At 44.6% G+C, this 22977-nt stretch overlaps 1 protein-coding gene across 1 annotated transcript; it reads right to left on the reverse strand.

Moving 5' to 3' along the window:
* Positions 1-99: 99 nt before the first annotated feature.
* On the reverse strand, positions 100-22617 carry LOC137154421 (cyclic nucleotide-gated channel beta-1-like). The gene is made up of 13 exons (XM_067550069.1): positions 22503-22617; positions 17475-17617; positions 16707-16764; positions 15736-15799; positions 14857-14986; positions 14687-14726; positions 13122-13209; positions 11208-11289; positions 5514-5556; positions 4231-4381; positions 3700-3775; positions 1712-1748; positions 100-236 (listed from the first exon to the last, which is right to left on the reverse strand). Exons 1-13 carry the CDS (start codon positions 22510-22512, stop codon positions 220-222), a joined length of 939 nt encoding a protein of 312 aa, XP_067406170.1. The 5' UTR covers positions 22513-22617; the 3' UTR covers positions 100-219.
* Between the last annotated feature and the right edge of the window lie 360 nt (positions 22618-22977).

Consider the following 22977-nt stretch of genomic DNA (forward strand, 5'->3'; position numbering starts at 1 on the left):
CTCATTGACAATAGTGCAACTGAACTAGCTCAGCCTCTGGTTTTGTTCATGGTATAGTTTGAGGAAGTGGGGGGCAATTAGTAAAGAGCTTGCAGATATTTCATTTCATTCTTTTATTTTTTTCTATCCCCAATAGTATTTTCTCTTCAGGCCGGTTTTGTTTTATTTTGTGCAAGGGCGGTTCTCCAAGGTCTTCATTTTCCATTTGTTTCAGAGGCCCTAAGCCCCTTCCCCCCCTGAAACAAAAGGAGAAGAAGGAATACATTAATAAAGGTGTTGGCTGTTTGGATTGGGAGTAGATCAGCAATACTATCCAATCACTTTCTGCATTTGTCACATAAAACGATTTAAAGTGCCACAACACACCAAATCAGAGACTTCACTTAAACTAGTCATGCATGGAGGGTGCAATTCTACCCTCTGTACACAGTCTGCACAAGGTTGATCACTTAAATCTCACTTTAAAAAGGGCTTCAGAGCCCTTGTGCTGTCCCCTCCCCCCCTTGTGAATTTCACCCTGAAAGTAGGAACATAGGATTTGCCATAACTGGGACCATCAAGTACGGTGTCCTGCCACCAACATGCTTGATGTTTCAAATTGAAGGCAAATAAAATTAACATAATCTGGTCAATTGTACAGTGCATCTTTAAAACCTGCCCATCCAAGTCCCCAAAGAGCTGGAGAAGAATTCTCAAGTAATTCAGGCAGATGGCATCATTCTATCTTGAATTATTTTTATTTTAATGATTGTATGTCCTGTTGCAGGAAAGCGTAGAATAGTGATTTCTATAAAAGCCCACAAAGAAACACTCTCTCCAGATTCCTTCAAAATCCTTTGAGATTTAAGTGAAGTCGATATGGTGATAGTTATACACTCCACCCTAACAAACACATCCCACCACTACTTGCATACCCTGTTTCACTTGCTGAATATAAGAGCTGCAAAGGTATAACATTCATACGTTCCAACACTAAATTGGACAGGGGAATTCAGATTTCATGGAGGGGGGACCCAACTCCTGTTTTATCACCCCAAATTCTCAATTTGGGGAAATAGTCCCACACACTGCATGGATATTGTTTAAAAAAAAATCAACCAAACTGTCAATGATGACAACTAATGAACTATGACAACTGTGTAGCATTTTCCTGTATGCCGTCCTTCAGTTTTGCCATGTAACATAAAGCTAACATTATCACACAACATCACAGCATGGTTTCATAATTCAGGATGATATATACTTAGCCAAAGCAGATATCACCTCATTTTTAGTTAGTTAGTTACAAGAAAGAAAGAAAGAAAGAAAGAAAGAAAGAAAACTGACTCCCAGTTGGGGATGTTCTTTATATTTGGAGACTATATCCCCATAATAGGATTGTCTTTCACACAGAGATCCAGACCAAAGAAAAGGCTCTGAGAATCAAAACAGCATCCCAAATCTACTCTGTGGCTGTCCCAAGAACAGAGATTGAAGTTTACAAAGAATGTACTGCAGGTCAAAATCTGCAAAGCCATCTCAAAAATGCAACATTGACATTTTAACAATATGGTTCCCTTAGCTTCTCCAAATACTTTCAGAAGCTCTACAACGTGGAATCCACAGCAGGCCATACTGAAGCTGCAGCCCCTCTTTCTGAATCAGCTTTATCAGTAAAGGCCAATAATACTTGTCAAATGAAATTATGTAATGAGAAGCACTGGTTACTTACTCTCTTCCACTGGGCAGAAGGTTGCAGCTTCTGCAGCCTATAAAGAAAAAAGGAAACAGTAAAATATCAACTATTGTCAACTAGTTTTTACGAGAGAGAGAGAGAGAGAGAGAGAGAGAGAGAGTTAACACTCCTCTGCTCTCTCTCTGGCAATTCAGTAGATGGCATCCTTCTCTTGTGAGTCAAACTTGAACCAGTACCCCAGCTTGAAGCTAGGCATGCTGTGCCGTTAAAAGCATTTTGAATGAAATAGAAAACCAAGGTCCTGACTATCTGTGATTGTTAAAAATATCATAGCACTTTTTGTAAGACTATCAGGGTCAACCCCAGTGTCCTAGTCAAATCTGTCCGTTCATCCTATCTAAATTCCCCAGGCAATGTCCATTAGATACAGTGTTTTTCTCTCTCATTTTTAAACTTCTCTATACCATTGTTGTGTGCTGTCAAACAGTTGTTGTCTCACCCCAGAGGTGATTCAATTTCAATGTTGGGCAGAATGACTCATTCCTAAACTTGTCGAGAGAGGGCCAAATTCTTCTCTTAATGAGGTTGCTGTGGAGCAACTGAAAGAACTTGGGCCACGGCTTGAACATTTTATTATTAGTGCTTGTTCACTATTTGGTCTAGGCAAGATTGCTAAGTATTGGCGCAAATAACTTAATCCCCTCCATGCAGTTTTTGCTGCAGTCTCCAGGGCTATTCCCTTAACAGGTCTTCCTCCTCTAAAGCAGAGGACAGTCAGCATTGCCAGATTTATATCAACAACTACTGTACCATTCTTAAAAATCCATCCAGTTTATCAAGGCAAACAATGGTAGGTGGAGATCTCTTTTAAGGCACTAAGACCTGAGAAAAAAAATATGGGACGGCTCTTCCTTCCCTGGCTGAATGACAGGACTGGAGTGAGGACGGGCTAGGTAAGGGTGTCAGAACAGTGACAAAAGCATGGAAGCTTTCGTCCACTCTTCTCAGATTCATTCATTCAACGTCAGGTCACAGACTCCAGCTTTCTTAGATCAAAATGGAAAACAAATATTGGGCCAAATCCTGCTCACAGTTACATCAAGGTGGTTCTGGAGTAACTTCAATGAACTAAATGTGGTTACTCCAGATTTATATCCAGAGTCGCAAGGGAGAGCAGAGTTTGATCATGTGCATATCCAAATCTGTAGTTGCCTATTTGAAGGCAACTGGGAAGAAAAGTCCAGAGATTGTGCCATGTTCTGCAAAGCACAAGGGACCTCATTCCCTTTGTGTATCCACACAATGTCTAGGCAAAATGGCAAGCCCTGAGCACAAACCCTGCATCTTCATGCATCTTCAAAGGGTGGAGGGGAAGGTACTATGGTCCTACATGCCCTCTACACTGGCATCAGAGCTGCTGGGATGTCAAGGAGAGCACACACTGCACCTAGCAGGAGCTGTGTTCCCTAGAGCTCTGTGAGGTATTGTGCCTCTGAACTCACTCAGTTGTGGGTACAATGCAGCCCTCCGGCGATCCTGGCTGATCTGGTCTATGTGCGACGTAATCACTGTACAATGCATTTAAATATTCCCAAACACAGGGGCGAGCCTTGCACAACACAGCTGAGTTGGAGAGCAGGGGGACCTACAGAAGAGCTGGGAAGTACCAGTGGAGAACCGCACAGAACAGACTGAACGGGGCTTTTTACAGCAAGTCAGTAAAGCATAGGGGAGCCCTGCTGAATGTGCTGGAGCTTGGAAAGGGAACACGGAGATTAAGAGATGGCACAAAATATGAATGAGCTTTGCTGACCAATCCCTGAAATCCAGTTCAGTAGGAAAAATGGGTTTCGTTTGGTTTTTTAACCTGGTCCCTGCTGCTGGAACAAGCACGTGCCCCTTGGCTTGCTTGGAGGAAGCATTTCCTAGTTGGTTATTTGGCTCTGAAGTGGTGAAAGGAGGAGAGCCCCACTGACGCCCCGTTATTAGTTAAATCTCTTTATCATCGCCACATGGCCACTTACCTGAGCATCTTGCTTCGCTCTGGTCAGAGGCTGCGGAATCACCTTCTCCATTCCCTGGACAAACCACTCGAACACCCTGTCAATCAGAAACTCCTGTTAAACTCTTCTTATACCTTGAGTTCTGTTCAGTCCCCATTTTCTTCACTAGTGGGGGTTGCATGCCACTTGAGCCACAGCAGACCTATCACCACAAAGGGCCTGCAGGGCAAGAAGCGAATTCACCCTATATCTGTGTCCACCCTCAGTGCGTTGTTCTGCCCAGTGCGTTGTTCTGCATCAGTGCTCAATTAATTAATTAAATCAGTCAATGATACGGTGCCAGAGACTGCTAGACACGCTCAGCATGTCCTTGGGTTCCCTCCATTATAATGAACGTTCCACCAGGCAAACACGAGGGTGGGGCCACACCCACACTTTGGTACCCTAGGACGTGCCAAAGGATCAAAGCATTAAGGAACCCAAAGGCCTAATAAACCAAGGATCATCCCGATGCGGCAGTGGAACGTTTCAGAAGGATTCACGCTGCACTACCTGCCACCGTCGCCACCTAGTGTCCGAGGAAAGAGAGAGGCACCAAGCCCCGATAGGCTGTCTGTAGGTGCCTGGTGTGCGGTTCCTGGTACGCTGTGACTTGCTGGAGAGCTTCCTGTTAGCGATGTCCTTGTTTTATTCACTTTACTTACTGCTTGAGATTGTTCAGAGAGAAAGAGAGAAGCAACGCCGTAAGTTTCATTTTAAACAGTGAAGGTCTTTAAGACTTAAGCCACATGGATGCAATTCATGCTTGTCCTGTGGGGCAAATCCAGTGTAGCTCCAGTGATGTTCATCAGTCTACCCCAGCTGAGCGTCCAGCCCATGGACAGAACTAGGTCTATTTTGAGGGTATAAGTGGGATTTAGATATTGCACTCACAGGGACTGTGCCAGCCCTCTGCACAGGGGAGAGCTTCATCTGGTAGGACTTAAAAGTCAGGGAGGTAAGAGCTGCCACCTGCTCACAGCACTACTTATTGATTTGTATTGTCGTGATCACAGACCACTGTGCTAGGCACTGTGCAAACCCAGAACTAAAAGACACTCGCTGCTCTGAGGCGCTCACAATCTAAATCTGACAACCAAAATACCAGTATCAGCACCGGTATCAGTCATGTATCTGCATCATCCCAAGTGATCACCAGCATGTGGAACTCTAAACTCCATTAAACCATCATCAGAAGGAGAAGGGATGGAAGGGAAGCTTCATTCTGTATTTTCAGTCATCGGTTTCTGAAACTAACAACCATCACGTTCTTTGGTTTGTGCTCAAAAATGAATACAGCGAAGAGTCTAAATGGCATCTTAGAGCACAAAGTGATGTTTCAGAAGGTGAAATGAAAACTGTGGTGCTGCAGAGCACTAAGAGATAAGACTTGCACTTTTAATCTACTTTTAGAAATCTTTACAGCAAAGAATGCCCCAGAAACCTTCGCTCTGCTATCACTGAACCAGTATCGGATTTCTATGAGCACTAGGATGAGTACTAACTCATCAGTGTGCCAGTACAAATTTCCCATGAGTGCTAAACTGGATAGCAGCCCTTTAATCAGTTCAGGATTGCCATATGCACCAGTTTTTGACAGCACCAATCCCTAGACAGCACAAGTACAAGTATTCTGCTTCCTTTCGCTGCATGCAACTCCAAGGCTATGAAACCAGCCTACTGAGGGAAACCAGTGACAGAAGATCTTGGGAAGGGACTTGGCGATAGCAGACTTCCAACATGGAAGTTTACATCCATTCCTGAAAGTTCTACAGTCAGGCACCTCACTCACTTACCTTCTCTGATGGCTGCCTCTTCAGACTTCCCCTCCTTCGTGTCCTGTCATACAAACACATATGGAATAGACTGACATGCTGGCCTCTGGATTAAAGTGGGGATGCAGCCAATAGCAACACCTCCATTGTAACCCCGTCTGCATTCATCTTCACGTGCTTTGGCCTGACAGCAGAGATGCCCAGCAGACAGTCACCAGCATTTATAAAATGGACAGAAATGAAGCAGTGATCTGATTGGCTCCTGCTACGTACGTCTCTGTCAAATGCACAACTCTCGCTAACCTTTCAGCTTAGGTCTACTTTGCCTTCCAATATCAATACACCTCTGGGAAGAAAACCATTTTGCCAAAATGTATCTCCACTATCTTTTTTTGTTAATTGATTTCAAATTTTAAAAAGCAATCACTGAAGATTGCAACACCCTGAAGATCCTAAGGAGCAATTAAAACTAAACTTTCTGGGAACTGAGAGCTAGGCTTAGATTTCATGGTCCTGGCTACACTAGGAGAACTGGTGGTAGCACTGGTAGGAATATTTCAGTCAAGACTCATAGAACTGATTCTGATCTCACACAGATTTTATACTCATGTAATTCCATTGATTTCAAGTGGAGTGACTCCTATATGCACTGATGTAACTGAAAGCAGAATTAGGCTATCACATACTGAGTATAAAATAAAAAGTTGTTTGCTTTCTTTTCTAAATGTTCTCAATAGAAAATCATCAGTTTTTCCTCCCGAGGGGTTTGTGCCTACATGGACTGAATGCAGGAAAATAAGGAGCGTGCTTTTCCCTTTGATCTTTCACTAACCTGACCTAAAGGGCAGTGTTTCTTGCTTACTTTGAAGTTAACATACCCTGCTTGGGCTAAAGATGCTTCCACAAGAAAATCCTGCCTTTCAATAAAAATCTGTTTATTTTTTACCCTAAAGCTTGTTTGTATGTTGAAAGTAATTTTTCCCCTCTCCTTTCAGGTCAATGTTTGGACCTGAATAGGCTGGGCAGGCTTAAAAACAAGCAGGAAAATACATCTGGTTGGATCAGATGAAGGATCAAAGAAAAATGGGTTCCTTTTCTTCACAAGAGATCTCTTCTTGAGGTACAAGTCCATTCAGAATTAGCCAGGATGATTTCATGGTGCCTATACTCACGCCTGCTCTATACTTTAAATTAAAAAAGCAATATTCTAGATGAATCTTTAGTTACTTATCTTTAAATGAACCAGCCCTAAACTTGAGCTGTGATAGAGAAGAAGCAGCTTCAGATTAAGCAACCTTGGCTTCAGACACAGGGAAAAGATGGCTTAGCTTGTGCTTCATGGCAGTAGTTATGTCCATGGGGCCGGTTTTTAGAGGCTAGGCGGTCTTGCAGTTCAGGCACCAGCCCTAGGACTCAGGAAATATGAATTTACTTATCAGCTCTGCCACTGACCTCTTATTTAACCTACGGCAAGACACTTAGTCTTTCTGTGGTTCAGTTCCCCATCAGTAAAATGGGGATAACACTACTTCCTTTCTGCCATCCTTTGTCTGCCTTGTCTATTTAGACTGTAAGCACCTAAGGACAGGGATTGTCTCTTACTATGTGTATGTACAGGACCTAAAACAATGGACTCCCCATCTCAGCTGGGGTCTCTATTCTAGGCACTATCTTAATACAAATATTCATGTTAATAACTGGGTTAGCTGTAAGGAACTGGGTTAGCTGTAAGCAGTAAGCTGCAAGGCAGGGCCAAGAGGCTCTCTATACACTAGACTTTCTAAGAAATCCCCCACCATGAGGCAGTTCTCCTGGCAGAAGTAGGATCAGTAATGATGATGATGGAACATGGCAGGTACCAGCCTTTGCAGACAAACCCTCAGAATGTTATTACAAGTATGAGAATTTGTAGGTGGTCCCTAGGAGACGCGGATATCAAATCTGTACACATCTCAAAGCCTTGCTGGTGCAGTTCTAAGGGTCTAATCCTGAGAGCTCCTGCGTGAACACCTACAAGTCCGGTTGGCCTCAGGAGGAGATGTGGGTGCTCAGCACGTCTCAGGATCAGCCCCTTGTCTCTGCTGAATTCTGTTCTTCTCATCCATGGCTCGGGTATTTAAGAACATTATCACAGCCATTACTACTGGACAGTCAGAGCTACAACTGTCACTGTCCTTAACTGACCACAGAGTGCCCAAGAGCCATGTGGTTTGCAGGACAGTGTGTTTCTGTACAAACCACACTATATTATCACACTTAAGTCTGCGGCCTTTAGTTTGCCTAGGACTGTTTTACTCCCAATATCCTCACCTTTATTAGCATGAGTCAGATGCTAGGTGCTCTTTTAATGCAGAGCTTTATTGTTTAAGTTGTAATCATTTGAAAACAAGTCAGGATGGAGGAAAAATTCCATATGGAATGGTCTTCGCTAGAAAATTAAGTCATGTCAAACCATGATTGTGCTAACAAACAAAATGTTAAACACCATTTAGTAGTCCAGGTAACAGGGATCATGATACAGTACTTAATATTGTGTGTAACACTTGCGAGAACCTAGGGTTAACTGCAACCAGCTGACACGGTGTTAAACACAACTTGTCTCTGTTGGCATTAACTCAAAATTGTTTCAATATCGTGTTAATTAACATGCTTCCTCAAGCTCATGTTCTAATATGACTTAATTTTCTAGTGAGAACCAGCCCATAGACAGCTGTAACAGCATTTACAGTGGCTGAGCTGTTAGAAAGTCAATGTTCTTGTATTAAGCTCCCCAGATGCCTCATGGAAGGGTTTGAAAAACAGTGTGTATGAAACAATCTTTGAAATAATGTTGCATCTTATATTTGCTGTATTTACTTTCCCATTTTTCATTACTAGAGACTTCAGTGAAATGGAATCTTTATTTTAAGAGCTTTTTCTTCACCCAACATATATGGCACTCCAGTCCAGGCAAATAATATGCTTGCTTAAGCAATTCTGAAAATTAGCATAACGGAGGCTGGAGTGACACAGGGAGCTGATAATGGAGATTTTCACCCCTAGTTCATGAGTTCAAATACGGACCAAATCAATAGTAACTGGAAGCCATCATCTGACAGCTGTCTGGTGGCTCATACAAAATGCACTGGTCTAGTGGGAGGGGGAAAATGTCCACATAACAAGTGGTACTCACTGACCCCTTTGTCGTAACCCTGATGGTGACTATGACTGGAGGGGTGTTAATGGGCTACTTCACCGTGAATGGTCCCTTGAAATTTGTTAACAACTTACGCTAAACAATCTGTTCCACTTTGCACTTAGCAGTGATACTCTGAGTAGGTTCCTCAGACCTGTAGAAGAGCTCTGCGTAAGCTCAAAAGCTTGTCTCTCTCACCAACAGAAGTTGGTCCAAAAAAAGATATCACCTCCCCCACCTTTTTTTTCTAATGGCCCCTTTGTTCAGTCTGAACAGAAAGATCACAGACTAAGGCCTTGTCTATACCAATACTTATGCCAGCAAAAGTGGCCCCACGCCCCGAGCGACATAAATTTTGCCAGCATAAGCGCTTGTGTGCACAGCGTTATGTCGGCGGGAGACGCTTTCCCACCGACAAAGCTACCACTGCTTGTTTAGGTGGTTTTATTATGTTGGCGGGAGAGCTCTCTCCTGTTGACATAATGCAGCTAACAAGTGCTCTTACGGCAGCACAGCTGTACCGATACAGCTGTGCCGCTGTAAGTTTTAAGTGTACATTAGCCCTGAATGAGCTTCAAAGATTAAATTCCCTTCTCTCCTAAAAGCAGTCCCTTGCTTCAGGGTGGGAGGCTTGCAAATCTGCTACTTATGTTGTACCGTTCTGGAGATAAACAGAAGACTCCAGTCTCCAGTGCCTTTAAATGGAGACATTGCATAGAAGGCCAGAAGAGGCCATTATGTTCATCTTGTCTGAGCTCCTGCATGAGACCAGACCAGAAAATTCCAGCCAGTAATTCCTGCAGTGCAGGGAATTGGACACTTCCCTTTGGCGTAAGCGAACACTGGCTTGGAGCTGAGAATGACATCCAATCTGGATTTAAGGACCCCAAGTGATGGTGCATTTTGCCACATCCCTTGACTAGCTGTCACAGTGATTAATTACCCTCTCTATTAAAAAGTTGTATCTTATTTCCAGTTTGAATTTTTTTTAACTTCATTTCCAGCCATTGGATCTGGCTATTCTTTTACCTGCTAAGTTAAAGGGCTCCCAAAAATCAGATGCCTTTTCCCCACATAGGTACTTACAAACCAAGATCAAGGCGCTTCTTACACTTCTCTTTAAAAAGCTAAATAGATTTGAGCTCCATAAGTGTCTCCATGCAAGGCATGTTTCCCAGACCTCACGTTTTAATAGCATGAAACTAATGTAACTATTTAGAAAAAGAGGTTTCAATAAGTAATAGTCCCTCTAGAAAGCTGCTTTCCAAAATTGCAAAATCATGTTATTAAGAATGATTCACAGTGGGAAAGCCGAGGTTGGAGTGTTCTTGAGGTCAACAGGATACCATCACTCTTGAGGGTCAGAGCCCTTGTGTACGAGTCTGTGTGTGCATGTGGGATCATTCACAGAATACGCCATCTCTTGATGATACAGTCGTCTGGCAGAGCAATATAGGGAACTGTCCCACGCTACAATTTTGGCAGTTCTTGTTATCTCAATGTCTTAAAACAACATCATCGAGGCGGGTGGGGGTCCTAAGAAAATTATTTTAAGTAATTTTACAAATTCTGGATACAATACAAAGAAGTTACTAAACTGATCAAAATATCAACATTAGTGGCCTAGTGGATAGAGCACTGGACTGGGAGTCTGGAGCCCTTCACTCTATTTCTGGCTCTGCCACTGGCCTGCTGGGTGACCTTGGTCAACTCACTTCATCTCCCTGTGTCTCGGTTTCCCTATCTGCAAAATGAGGGTAATGATACTGAGCTTCTTTGTAAAGTGCTTTGAGATCTTCTGATGAAAAGCACTAGGTATTATTGTTATCATCAGTGGGTCTTTCAATGACAACGTAGGCTGAAACGCTTGAAGCCTATACAGTCTGGAGAACAGGAGGCTATAGGGATCATATTGTCTTATTATAGGCCATAAGTATGCAAGTATGTAGTTACAGGAGAAATCGACAATGCTAGCATTATTTTCCTCTGAGGTTGAGCAGTGTTTGGAATTCCCCACAGTTGCTGGTAGATTCCACCTCATGTGGATTCAAGAAAAAATACAGTCATGTGAGCACTGGGAGCAGCTGCTAGAGTACATGGAGCAGCTGCTTCTCAACACTGATTTCTTCTCCCATGGGGAGTTTTGCCTGCAAGGAACTATACACAAATCTGATGCTGGGAAGGAATTTTCCCAAGAGCATACTGCCAGCGCCTTCCTTGCTTGTCACTGAGCATAGAAGATTCATTAAGATCAGGTGGGCAAACTGCTGTAATAATAAGGGACCTCAGGCAACCGTAGTCCCTAGTTCTTCCCATCTTCCTCCTCTGTGTTTCAGTATTAAAGGAGAGGGTTACTAACCACCCTGCAGTCACCTGTGGGGGAGAGGGGACGAGGGAAGCAGTTGCGTGTGTGTATACCTTTCAGTTTTAAGAAAAGTATGACTCGTCATTTACACATTGGAATGTGTCACTCGTATGTGCACTGGTGCTTCTCTCCTGATGCAGTAACTAGGTGTCTTCTTTGCCTTTGCTGCACTCACCTCAGGCTTGTTCATGTTTTCCGGCTGCGGGAGCATTTTCCCAAACCCCTGCACCAGCCAGCTAATCACCCTGCCTCCAGCCCTGCAGAAAGAGATCACACACCGTTAGGACAGTTCTTCCCTTACCCTCACTAGAGCCAGAGTGAATCCATTCCCCTCTCCTCTGCCGTTCACTCCTGGTCCTGGAAGATTGCTCTCGACAGCTAAGGGCCAAGTTCTTGGCTGCTGTGCAAAGCCCAAATAATCAGGTTTTTTTGCAGGGGCCTATGAGGAGTATGGCTGGGGAAAGGACAGAATCTTCCCCCACCCAGTCTCCAACTCAGAGTCAGGTCACAGAGGAGAGACACAGAGCCGCTCCACAAGGCACTCCATCTGGCGGTACTAGCAGCTGCCACCCATTTTATCCCTTCTCTGTGGATGTTTTGGCCAGCAGATCTCCATAGTTTACAGAACCAATGGTCAGCCATTGTTCACACCCAAACCACTCCCTTTTCATGCACAGCAGCATGGATTCATAGAGTTTAAGGCCGGAAGGGGCCATTAGATCATCTAGTCTGACCTCCTGCACATCAGAGGCCAGAGAATTTCACTCAGTTAACAGAGAGTCATTGTGCAGCAATGCTTTGCAGTAGGCAGAGAATACCACTGAGTCGCTCTAGGCAAACTCTCCACATCAGAACACAGCTGTTCCACTGCTTTCCAGGCCATGTACACCCATACAAGGGGCCCTCAATCCCTATCAGTGTACAGGGAATAGCTAGGGGTCAATATAATACCAAAGCCTTAAATGCTGCTTTATGCGCAGAGTAAGAGTGAAATTGTCATGACAAAGAGAAAGGACTCACAGCTCAGATGAATTAGCATCCATAGTTGACAGATTATATTTTACCCGATTTTATAGACCCTCCAAAATCAGGAAAGGGCTCAATGGTCAACACCAGTGAATCAGGGAGTCAGAAGGTGCTATATTGGCCCTGCCACTGACCGATCTTGAACAAAGGTTTTGTGGTCTTGAGCAAAGCACTAAACTTCTCCGTGCTGCCAAATTAAACTCACCCTGAGCTGTAAGGATGAGAAGTGTGATAGGCCGGCACCTACAAAGAAGCCTGAGGGAGCTGGGTGCCCACTGCTGAATAAAAGTTAAGTGCCTAGCTGCCTTTGGGGAAATCCTAGCCCAGCTGCCCTACTCCAGGATGAGACTGTTATTGGCTGTCTCTGATCTCTCCTAGCCTGTCCCGGGGCTCTGCTCTCTGCTTGTACCTCATTGCGTTCACTGAGCAAAATGCAGAGCAGAGCAACAGCAACCCTGCAGCATGGGAGCTGCAGTGTTAGAGCAGCGATGAAGCATCCCTGTCAGCGATGAGGTATCAGACCAGAAGGCCACAGGGAGTCACTGGAGGCAAGACACCACAACAAGTTTCTGAGGATAAATGGATTTTTAAACAAATTTCCTCATCACTTTGGAGACAGGCGCCCTGTGGCAACCATGACAGCATTGCCCTATAGAGATCACCCTTTTATGGAATATGAAGAGAAATCCAGTCTCCATATTGGTTCAATCCTGGGCACCCAAACCGATAGGTAAGGACCATCTTCCCTTCTAGCAAGAGGTAAAGACACCTGCAGTTTTCAGTTCAATGAGTAAAATGGGGTTGATTTTTTTCAGATACCATCTCCATTATCCTTCAGAACAACACACTACCCAAATCACCCCAGCAGCACGGCCGTTGTGACCATGTTAAACCCAGTCTGGCTGGCAGTCAAGAGGGGAAAATAGCAAACCAACTGGGAGTAACCATCAGATTAGAGTTCCAATGGATAACCGAACTGTGCTTGAAATACAAGAGGAAAGTGACTAAATCTATAGGCACTACCATGCTACACAGCTTTTGGCGGGAGGTTAAGGGAACTTACCCTTTTTCTGGAGCATTATTATCGGAGCTGGAATGCAACTCGCTATGATCCTGAAGCTCATCTTCATCTGGACCGAGTGTAGTTATCTCTTGAGGGTGAAAGAATTAAAGGACAGCATAGGGAGAGTTACCCAGCGCTGCTGAAGCAAACAATGAGAACTATGCAAAATACAAGATTGCAAAGGACCCTGGTAGGTTTTAGCCACAGCTAATTAACCCAACAACCATCCAATCAGTCATTGGGTCTAATGGGCAGTGCAGGTGGCATTGGGGGTCTGTGGTATACAGGAGATCTGACTAGATGACCTGGTGTCCCTTATGGCCCTAAACTCTATGAACCCAGCGTTGCTCAGAGCTCAGACCTGGCATCAATCCCAATGGTTTAATGAACAATATAAACTGACCGGGGAGAAAGGAGATTAGAAAGTATTACACAGCCTGGATGTTTCCAACAGCGAGCATTTATTATTTGTATGACTGGAGTGTCTAGGAGACCTAGTCAGAGATCAGGACCGCATGGTGCTAGGCACTGTACAAACAGAACAAAAAGACAATTCCTGCCCCTGAATTACGACCTAAGTAACTTCAGATCTGCTCCCAGCTTCTCCCAGGTGGGTTTTACAATCAAGACAGGAATCAAGACAGGGACGTCAAGCAGGGAAACTGCGGCGAGGCCCCCAAAAGATTGGGGACTCCTCTCCCAGTGTCACAGCTTGTAGGGAGAGACTGGGCAGAGATTTTACTTTCCCTTCCAGTGCTTTGGCTGAAGGAGACCAGGCTGTGAGTTACTTGTGCTTACAGCCATCCCTGCAGCTCTCCTTACTACGGTTTCAGGTATATTCACAGGGAGCTAAGCATGTGCACAGCCCATTTCAGTCAGTCGGAGTCTCTTTCTCACAAACACACACACAGGCACCCTGATGGCTTGGGATCATTGCCTGGTGCTGCTTGGAGCTCCCAGTTCTAGTGAAGGCCCATGCGGAGTGAGCCAGACAATGATTATGGATATGCTGGAGCACACTGAAGATACCATGTAAGCCCCTAAAGAGCAGCAGGTGACATGTTCCCTGCTGAGTGTGATCAATCTGCAGGCTACCCCAAGCAGGCAGTGGTGAGTTGCTGCAGTTCATTGTGAACCTATGATGACACCAAATAGGATATTTCACTCAGTTTATGCATCTAGGCAGTGCATCTAGACAGTGTTTCTTAACCTTTTTGATACCAGGGACTGGCTTGCTGCCTTCCTAAGCTGTGTCAGGGCTGTGTCAGGGAGATCTCAGGGACCGGCACTGGTCCTGGGACCTGTCATTGAGAAACATTGCTGCCTAGTGATAAAGATAAAGCAGTAGACAAAGACTCAGGAGATGTTGGTTCTATCCTGGCTCTTCCACTAGCCGGATGGGTGACCTTTGGCAAGTCACGTCCCTGCTCTGTGCCTCAGTTTCCCCATCTGTAAAATGTGGATAAGGCTCTTGAACACCTTTGTACACTTCTTAGAGCTCTATTGGTGAAAAGTGCAATGTAAAAGCTAAGTATTAATATTATAGCAATTATTTAAATTTTTACCTAGTGGGTCGTCATCCTCCTTTATGCTCTGCACTTCAGTCTGCAGAGAACACACACACACAAAACAATGATGAAAACCACAGGCTAAAATGCTTCTCACAACAGAAACTGTTGCATGAAAATCAGACTCTGTTACTGAGTGACCCCATTGATCTGGGTCTGGTATGTACCTGGTCAGGGAAGTCAAAACTGTTCTCAAAGCTCTTCCCGACAGTCTGCAGCACCTCTGGATTCTGGGCGGGCTGAGGGACGACCTTTCCCAGCTCCTGAGATAGCCAGCAAAGTATACCCCTTCCAGCACTGCAAGAGAATGGGCAGGCGAGGGCATGCAAAGCCAATCAAACAACAAGAGCCAGTCTATCTCGTACGGATCCCGTTGTGGAAATCCTCCATATTGTCCCATCAAAGAAGGGGCGTTTCCCTTCCTCCATAGCGCAGACCACAGGTTCCTCTAGAAACCTGGTGGACCCTATGGAATCTGTAGGAGATCAGGGCCAGTCACAGAGAGCTCTGCTGCAGCTCTGTGTCCCCATTGGTCCCTCTCCAGGTCCCAGCCAGCTATCATGCTACCAGAGACTCCCCCAATGCCCAGAGACCCCACCCTTAAAAGAGATAGCCCCAATGCAGAGGGGTCACTGGGGAAAAAATAACACCGTCTCTTTTCTTTGCAACTTTCACAGAGCTGGTTCAGTGACACTGTATCTATGCTCCATTGGCCTCGCCACAGGCCTTCCCATTCCTTCTCAGCACACCCTTTCTCCACTCTTGCCCCCAAGAGGACCTCAGTGGAGGGGACTCTGCGAGACCAAGGAGGTGCCATAGAGGCAGCCAAGCTCCTTTTTGTATGTAATCAGGGTGCAAAGGGTTCCTTCTCCATGCAGATCGCCCCAGAGCTGGATGTCTAGTAGCTATCTAAAGACCTGCTTCCTATATGAAGTCAGAATTCATATTCGCTAAAAGTCCTCTATCGGCTGGTATCTTCAACCCTAACTCCTTGCTGTCACGAATCTGCGAGAGAAAGAGAAAGTGAGAGAAAAAGGGGAAGACACCTTTCAGCTGAAGACACTGTTGATGGGCCTGAATCATGGCTTGTGGCGAATGTCACTTTCTTCCCTAAAGGAAAGCAAAAAACAAATAAATAAAAAGCCACTTGTTAGAGGACCACTGTTGTCAATGACCTACATAGCCACATCTTCTTTGCTCAGGCCAGACTGTGTTTGCTCCCAAGAAATACATTTTTAAATACACTTTTTCAAATCACCTTCTCTCTGGTTTTTCTTAGCGTTACGCAAAGATGCCAGATTCTACCAGGCAGCACCGGAGGCGATGTAAAACACAGTCTCACGCACCCTGACAAAGCTTTGCACATGTCTAGCTATGTTAACATTGGCACAGGCTCTTACGGGACCTGGCCACTGCCTGGCGATGCTGTAATGGCACTGTCAGTGCTGTGGGGGAACAGCTTTGCAAACATTGCACACCTCTACGACTGAGGCAAAATGGATGAGGAGAATCCCTGCAACCTTTAAAGAATTCACATACTTTACTGAGAGCTGCTGGTAAAGGTGGTGATTGGCTACCAGAGACACTGCCCAGAGGGTGTGGTGTGCACTAGAGGCATGGACTGAAGGGCTGAGTGTGTCTGGACAGTGGTGAGCTATGTACGTTTAAGAATGTCTTCTGGCTGAGTAATCCTAGCACAGCTCTACTATGCTACACATCCTCTCACTTGCTACTATAGGCATGCTATGGAGGAAGCTTTGCTTTAGAGCTGGTGTCAGGGCAAGTCTCAGCTGAGCTGGCATAAAGGGAGCAGACACTGAGTCCTGCCGTGGGATTGTGTTGGCGGCTTAGACCCTGCTACTTGGTGAAACCCTCTCCAAATGTCTGGAGAGATGAGTAGCCAGTAACTAACCACGGAGCCCTTCCCGAGCTAGCTGAGTGGTTATGCTCTGGACACCAACCATATTTTCATGTATGAAGTTTATATTGTGCAGGACTGTTGTTTTCAGGAACTCACCCTCTGTTTGACCGCAGTTGGGAGATTCTCTTGGACACGTGGAGTTTCCTTTTGGCAGCTTTAGGGATTAATGCATTAAAGGAAAGGTTTCAGGTGAAAAGTCACATGTTACAACATCCATCCGTGTACTACTAAATCGACCTGAGATTATCAAAACTCAAATAAAATCTAAATGATTCACCCTCTATGCTCCTTTTCTACCATTCACACAGGCTGGTCCTGTTTCTCATTTCTCCTTTGTTTACAGATCTATCCAGATGCTGCATTCAGCATACCCCACTCAGGCATTTAAGTCAAAGGGCACAATGTCTGTCCACCCGGTTCCAGCTGCAGGATCAGGACCTTTGTTTCTCGTCAGTTTCGCTTCCTGGTTCTCATGAACTCACCCAAAGGTGCAGCAATTTCAAACAGTGCCAGGAAAACTGCTCATGAAAACAAGCGAACGTGAGCTCTGGCTAGAGCCGTGTATTCTGTCGCTGGTACGCGCTGAGCAAGCTTCACTAACGCTGTTGGCCAACATGCTTCTTTTCTAACCTGCATTCCCCTGATAATCCAAGTCTCAGTCAGCCTCCAGGAAAAGTCTCACTGACAACATCTGTTTGGTTGTGGATTGGGATTGGCGCTGTTTGGCCAGTAACCCCGCCCTCTGTCTAACACGTGAGAGGATGTGTAGCGGAATGTGCACACATCACACAACTAGTGCCCCTTTTATGCCCTGCCCGGCCAGCCCCTGAACTACCCCATCTCCCCTGGCTGTTCCCTGCTCACCTGCTCTGCCTCTCCAGGCCTGGGTTCTACAGTTATCCTCCTGGGTTCTGCTTTCTTGTCCATCTTCTCCACTAGAGGTGAGTGGTGAGGGGTCCCAGGAGGCTGAGGCACCATTCTCTCGATCCAGCCAAGCATCCTGCCACCTGCAGAAAGGCGAATTGTATCATAACTTCTTTCTAGCAAAGGCCCATTGGTGAAGACATGAAGCCGCCAGGAGAGCTAGTGGGAGACACAGCCCGGGTTGAAGAAGTGTCAGCAGGACGCAGATAACAGCTAGCTCTGCATCTCCTTGATGTCACCTGAAAACAGCGCCATCTCCGAGCTGTCAGACTGCCTTGCTAAAATCAGCTCCTGGAGGAGAGCAGCTGAGTGAAGATAAGACTGAAGCGATGCTAGTGCGAAGGGAGAAGTGACTTGATGAGCTCTCGTTCTCCATAATAATCCCATCCAGCAAAGGCATCTTTGCCCTCAGAGTGTGAAATCAACTTGCAGCCTTGGGGTCCCATTAGGCTCTGCACTGTCCTTGGACACCCAAATAGCTGCAGCAGCAAGAAATGCTCATTACCAGCTGTGGTGTCCAAGGGATGCACACGATCCTATTGAATGCAGCCCTGGCCTTATCTAAACTAGACTATTGCAATTCCTTCTACCCAGGGAGGAAGTTCAGGATCTGAGGAAGCCCCAGTTTGGTTCCAACACAGGCCACTGGGAACACAACACCCTGTTATGCCATTCTCCACACTGGCTCCCCATTGAACACAGAAACCAATTCAAGGCCACTGTCCTGATTCCCACAGCCCTGCACAGCATTGGTTCTGGTCGCCTGTGAGATCCTCTATGTTTCGGCAGCTATGAGCCCCCATGATAGCTGCGTTCCATTGGAACAATTAAACTGTCAACCAACAGGTGCAATCTCATGAACAAAGGAGACGATAGAACCTTCCCAGGAACTAGACCAGGAATGGGGAAGGTGCTGCTGAAGGATATAAGAATATGAATTAACCTTGCCACATTCAGAACTAAATGCAAAAATGTCACCCAGGCTTTCCCACAATAATACCTTCATTCTCACAGATTCATTCATGAAAAACACCCAACACCCTAAGCCTGCTTCTGGATGGGAGAGAAGGAAAAGAAAGAGCATGTCATCTTTTAACTTAGGGGAGGTGCTCAGGTGCTATGGTATTAGCGTAATGTGGGTGGGTGGAGGATGGATAGGAAGGTGACCTTCCATTGGTCCTGTGCTTCTAGGAATAGAAGACCTCAATAGAATATCTAACATAGATAGGTATCAAGTTGTAGGATCCTCTGAGTTGGAGAAGATTTCTGTGTGTGTAGTCCTTTCCTTAGCCCTAGATAGGTTGGAATTCATTATCCCAAAAACATCCCTCATGGATACCAGTAGGTGCCTAGTGTCAGCCTTAAAATCTGTAATGATGAGGAGTCCAAAGCCTCCCTTGGAAGCTTACTCAGTTAACTGCTAATATTTAACCTACATTTCCCCCAGTGCAAGTTAAGCTAATTATTTCTGATATAGGGCAGCTTGGAATAATTACTACATGATGTGTAATACTCCTGTTAACATAGGAGAACATAGTGTGTGGTTTTTTGTGTGCCAGCAGCACATTGTTCATTCATCGTTAGTGCATTGCACAATATAATGACTAATTCTTCTCTGTGGCCTTGCAACCAGTTCTCAATTCTATATCCATTTGTACATTGGAGCACTTCTTCCTGCATGAATTATTTTATATTTATCTGCAATGAATTTGACACTATTAAGTTTTGCAATTCATCGAGATCATAGTGTGTTTTAATCCTATCATCTCAAGCAGTGGTTTTCAACCTGTGGTCCATGGACCACTGCAGGTCTGCAGACTATGTTTAAAGGTCCATGAATGGTTATTGTTACCACAGAACAGACCCTTGAGGAGCTGGGGACTATGTCTAAGATTTCCAATGAGGTCCATGCCTCCATTCAAAAATATTTAGGGGTGCACAAAGGAAAAAAGATTGAAAACCACTCATCTAAAGCACTGGCAAACACTTTGCATCATCCTCAGATTGTTTTATGTACTCCCCAGCCGCTCTGTTGCTAACGAAAATACAGAATTAGCATAGACCCCTGTAAGATTCTGCTTGATGCCAAACCATTAATAATTACCCTGGGTCATATTACACCCTCAGTGTTGAAACAGAACTCTCAGTTAAACTGGCTGGTGCCATGATCTGGCCCTGTGTGATTAACTCTTTCTTTTTTTTACTTGTGTATCCATTAAATAATATTTCCATCTAATCCACTTATATAGTTTCCTCAAGAGAATTCCATGTGGAACTGTAGCAAATACCCTACTAAAATTATGATATACTGTACAAAGTCTGCTGTGTTTCCTCTAACTACTAATCCAGTTATCCGCTCAAGGAAATAAATTAAGTTACAGTAACTTGGCAAGACTAGTTTATTGACAAATACGTGCTGTCTACTAGGTTTTGCCTCATTGTCCTCTTGGAAATTGTCTGCTTTGATTTTTTAAAGCAATTTACCATGTCTTTAAGTTAAATATCCTAGGTCATCTTCCTCCTTCAAAATCAGGCACTCTGTTAACCCACTCCTGATCCTCAGTGACTATGTCCAGTGCTTCCACTGCTACTTCCTTTAGCACTCTAGGGTGAATTTTGCTGAGCCTTGCCTATCTAAACACATTCCCAGTTATTATTAACTGGTTCCTGTCCCAGATCCTGCCTTGTCTTCTTCATGAACTATTATTATACTGAATACTTTGTTATTATTAGCCTTTTTATAGACTGAAGCCCAGTAGCTATTAAGCATACTGGCCTTTGCTTTGTCATCTTTGTTTTCTCCCGATTTTTGCCTTGTTCTAAGATCCTTTTCCACTTTCTATTCAGGATTTGGCGGTCTCTGGCATACTGCTGCTGATAGTCTGCATGAATCGCTGTCTGTACTTTGCTTCCTTTATCATAACCAGAAGACTTTCAAGATTTTTATCTCCTATATTCATATGCACCTAAGAAGATGCATAGTATAAACATGTCCTATATGCAAGCTCCCCTCTCCACACTGATCTGGTAAATAAGAAAGTGCCATTTTTACACAGTCTTCTGATCACATCCTCGCTTTAACTCTGCATCCCTTTCCTTACCTATTGTGTTTGTCAAACCTTTCCTGTGATTTTCCTGCATTTTAACATAGATGAAACTCTAATGTAAGCATATGCCCAGGCAAGACCCGGGCAGTAAAGAGGAAGGGCTAGAAGTCCTATTGCATGAACAACAGCTGTGTTGCGATTAATATCAGAGACACTGCGGGATGAGAATAATAATCCTTAGCACTTTCCGGCTGCTGAGCACTTTACAATCAATATCCCAGGAGTGACCCTTCTCCTGCATTTGCTCCAATAGCCTCCTGTAAACCTTCACATTCCGGTGTCTGCTGTTGAGATGGGACTGAAAGCATGCCCCTCTTCCCAGAGAGCAAGGACGTCTACAGTCTCTGGAGGCGGTGATGCAGAAGCATGAGGCATGCCCACTATAATGGACTTCAGGTATTTGAATGAGCCATGAGCTGGAAGTGCAAAAGGGCACAGCTAGCTGTGCATCAGCATTTAAACAGAAGTGACATCCAAGACGACCCTGGAGCAGTAGAGAGCACACAGGTAAACAGACAGGCCCGTTCAAGTGCAAAGCAATGCAGTGTGGGATAGCAGTGGGAGGACTGTCTGAAACGGTATAGTTAATTCAAAATAGTTATACAGGTATAAGTCATTCTAGAACAGAGTTATGTTGCTTCTAATGAGGATTAATTAAAGCAGGATAAGACGCCAGAAAAATTAAAAAAAAGAAATTTTGTGTGTGGATGCAAGGAAATTTATGCAGGAAAAACTAAAGTTATACCAAAAACTTTCCTGTGTAGAAAAGGCCTGACTGAAGAATCCTCATAGAACTCCTGGGATGAAGGTAACAGCTACAATGTCCATTTTATGGATGGGGAAAGTGAGGCGGAGAGATGACGTGTAACTGCACCTTAAGATTGCCACTCATATCTGCATCATATTTAGATCTTGCATCTCATATATGTGATATATAAGATCAATCACTAAGGCTGAATCGGGGCCTAAAAGAGGAAGCACACACTGACTGCAACTCCAAGACGCTGCCGGATCAACTACATAGCTGAAAAGGAAATAAGAATATTCTGGACTAGCACTACTATTACCTCAGGATGTCAAAGCACTTCATCAAAATCAGGTACAACTCTCACCACTCTGTGAGATAGGTTAGTTGCATCGTTTCTATTTTACGGAGGGGAGAACTTGCCTGCAGTCACCCAGGAAATCAGTGGAAGAACTGGAAACAGAAACTGGAAATCTTAACTCCCAGTTCCCTACTCTAACCACTAGACAGCACTGTCTGTTTCTAAATATTAGCACCGAACCAACCTCTAAAGGGACCTAGTCCATCTAAAGGACAAACTGATTCTAAAACTTAAGCAATGCATGGATTTGAGTTTCCTTTACTGCTCCAAAAGTTTAAAAAACAACGTAGCTATTACATAGCTTTTAAAGAAATATTTTAGATTTGGGCTGGTAAGGTGTAAGACAAGTTTCAGCAGCACACAATGTAAACCAAGACGTAAGACATGAAAAGTCAATTTAAAAATACAATAGCATGTCTTGTAATGTAAATGCTAATGGAAAAGTGACTAGATCCGTGTGGCTGGGCATTGCATGAATATGCTCCAGGAGCCATAAATTTGAATTGATGCAAACAGTCAGAACTGGAGGAGCTTGCTTTGGTACAGCTGTGGCCTGACTGCATACAGATGTGGTCTTCACAAGTAAGTGGCTCCCCTTGCAACTATACCCTTTGCCCATACATACTATGCTCATAAACTGTGCCCTATTTCCACACGCATATGCCCTACACCTATTCATGTGTTCCCTGTTCATATACCCAACTCCCGCGCAACTGTACCTTTTGCTCGTTCATACATGCCCTACTACGCCCTACCTGTGTCCATGCAGCCACGCCATATTCCTAAATGCCTGCAAGTCACTTGCTGTCTCCTGCAGTGCTCCACAAAAAGGCTGAATCTGGGAGCAAATTCTTTTCCTGCTCCAACTGGCAGCTCTCTGTTGCATCTTACATGTTTGCAAAAGAATGGGTTCAGGTCATCTGCATGGATTTACGGGCACTCACTCTTCAAAGCACTCTGTTTCTTGTTATGTTGCAGGTGGAATCCATTAAGGTAAGAGATAGCAAGGACTTGGGCTATTTGGAGCTCCTTAATCCACGCACACCCAGCAGGAAGCAAGAAACAGTTTATTCCATGCTGAAGCACAACCAGACCCCTCTGCCTGCAGCAGGTTGTAAACTAATCAACAACTCCCGGTTGAGAAGCTCACCACAGCCCTTCATTTAGCACACCAGCTTTTTCCTTGCTCAGAAATCTTTTGAACCATAGTCAACATAAACCCATAATATT

This window comes from Emydura macquarii, unplaced genomic scaffold (genome assembly GCF_026122565.2).
Source record: "Emydura macquarii macquarii isolate MOO-44397 ecotype Brisbane River unplaced genomic scaffold, CSIRO-AGI_Emac_v2 contig_295, whole genome shotgun sequence".
Taxonomy (NCBI): Eukaryota; Metazoa; Chordata; order Testudines; family Chelidae; genus Emydura; species Emydura macquarii.

Coding starts and splice junctions, on each gene's coding strand:
- LOC137154421 (XM_067550069.1), bottom strand. Junction 4,382..5,513: donor AGAGGCAGCCATCAGAGAAG/GTAAGTGAGTGA, acceptor AATCTCAAGCAG/TAAGTAAAGTGAATAAAACA. Junction 3,776..4,230: donor CTAGGTGGCGACGGTGGCAG/GTAGTGCAGCGT, acceptor TCTGATTGACAG/GGTGTTCGAGTGGTTTGTCC.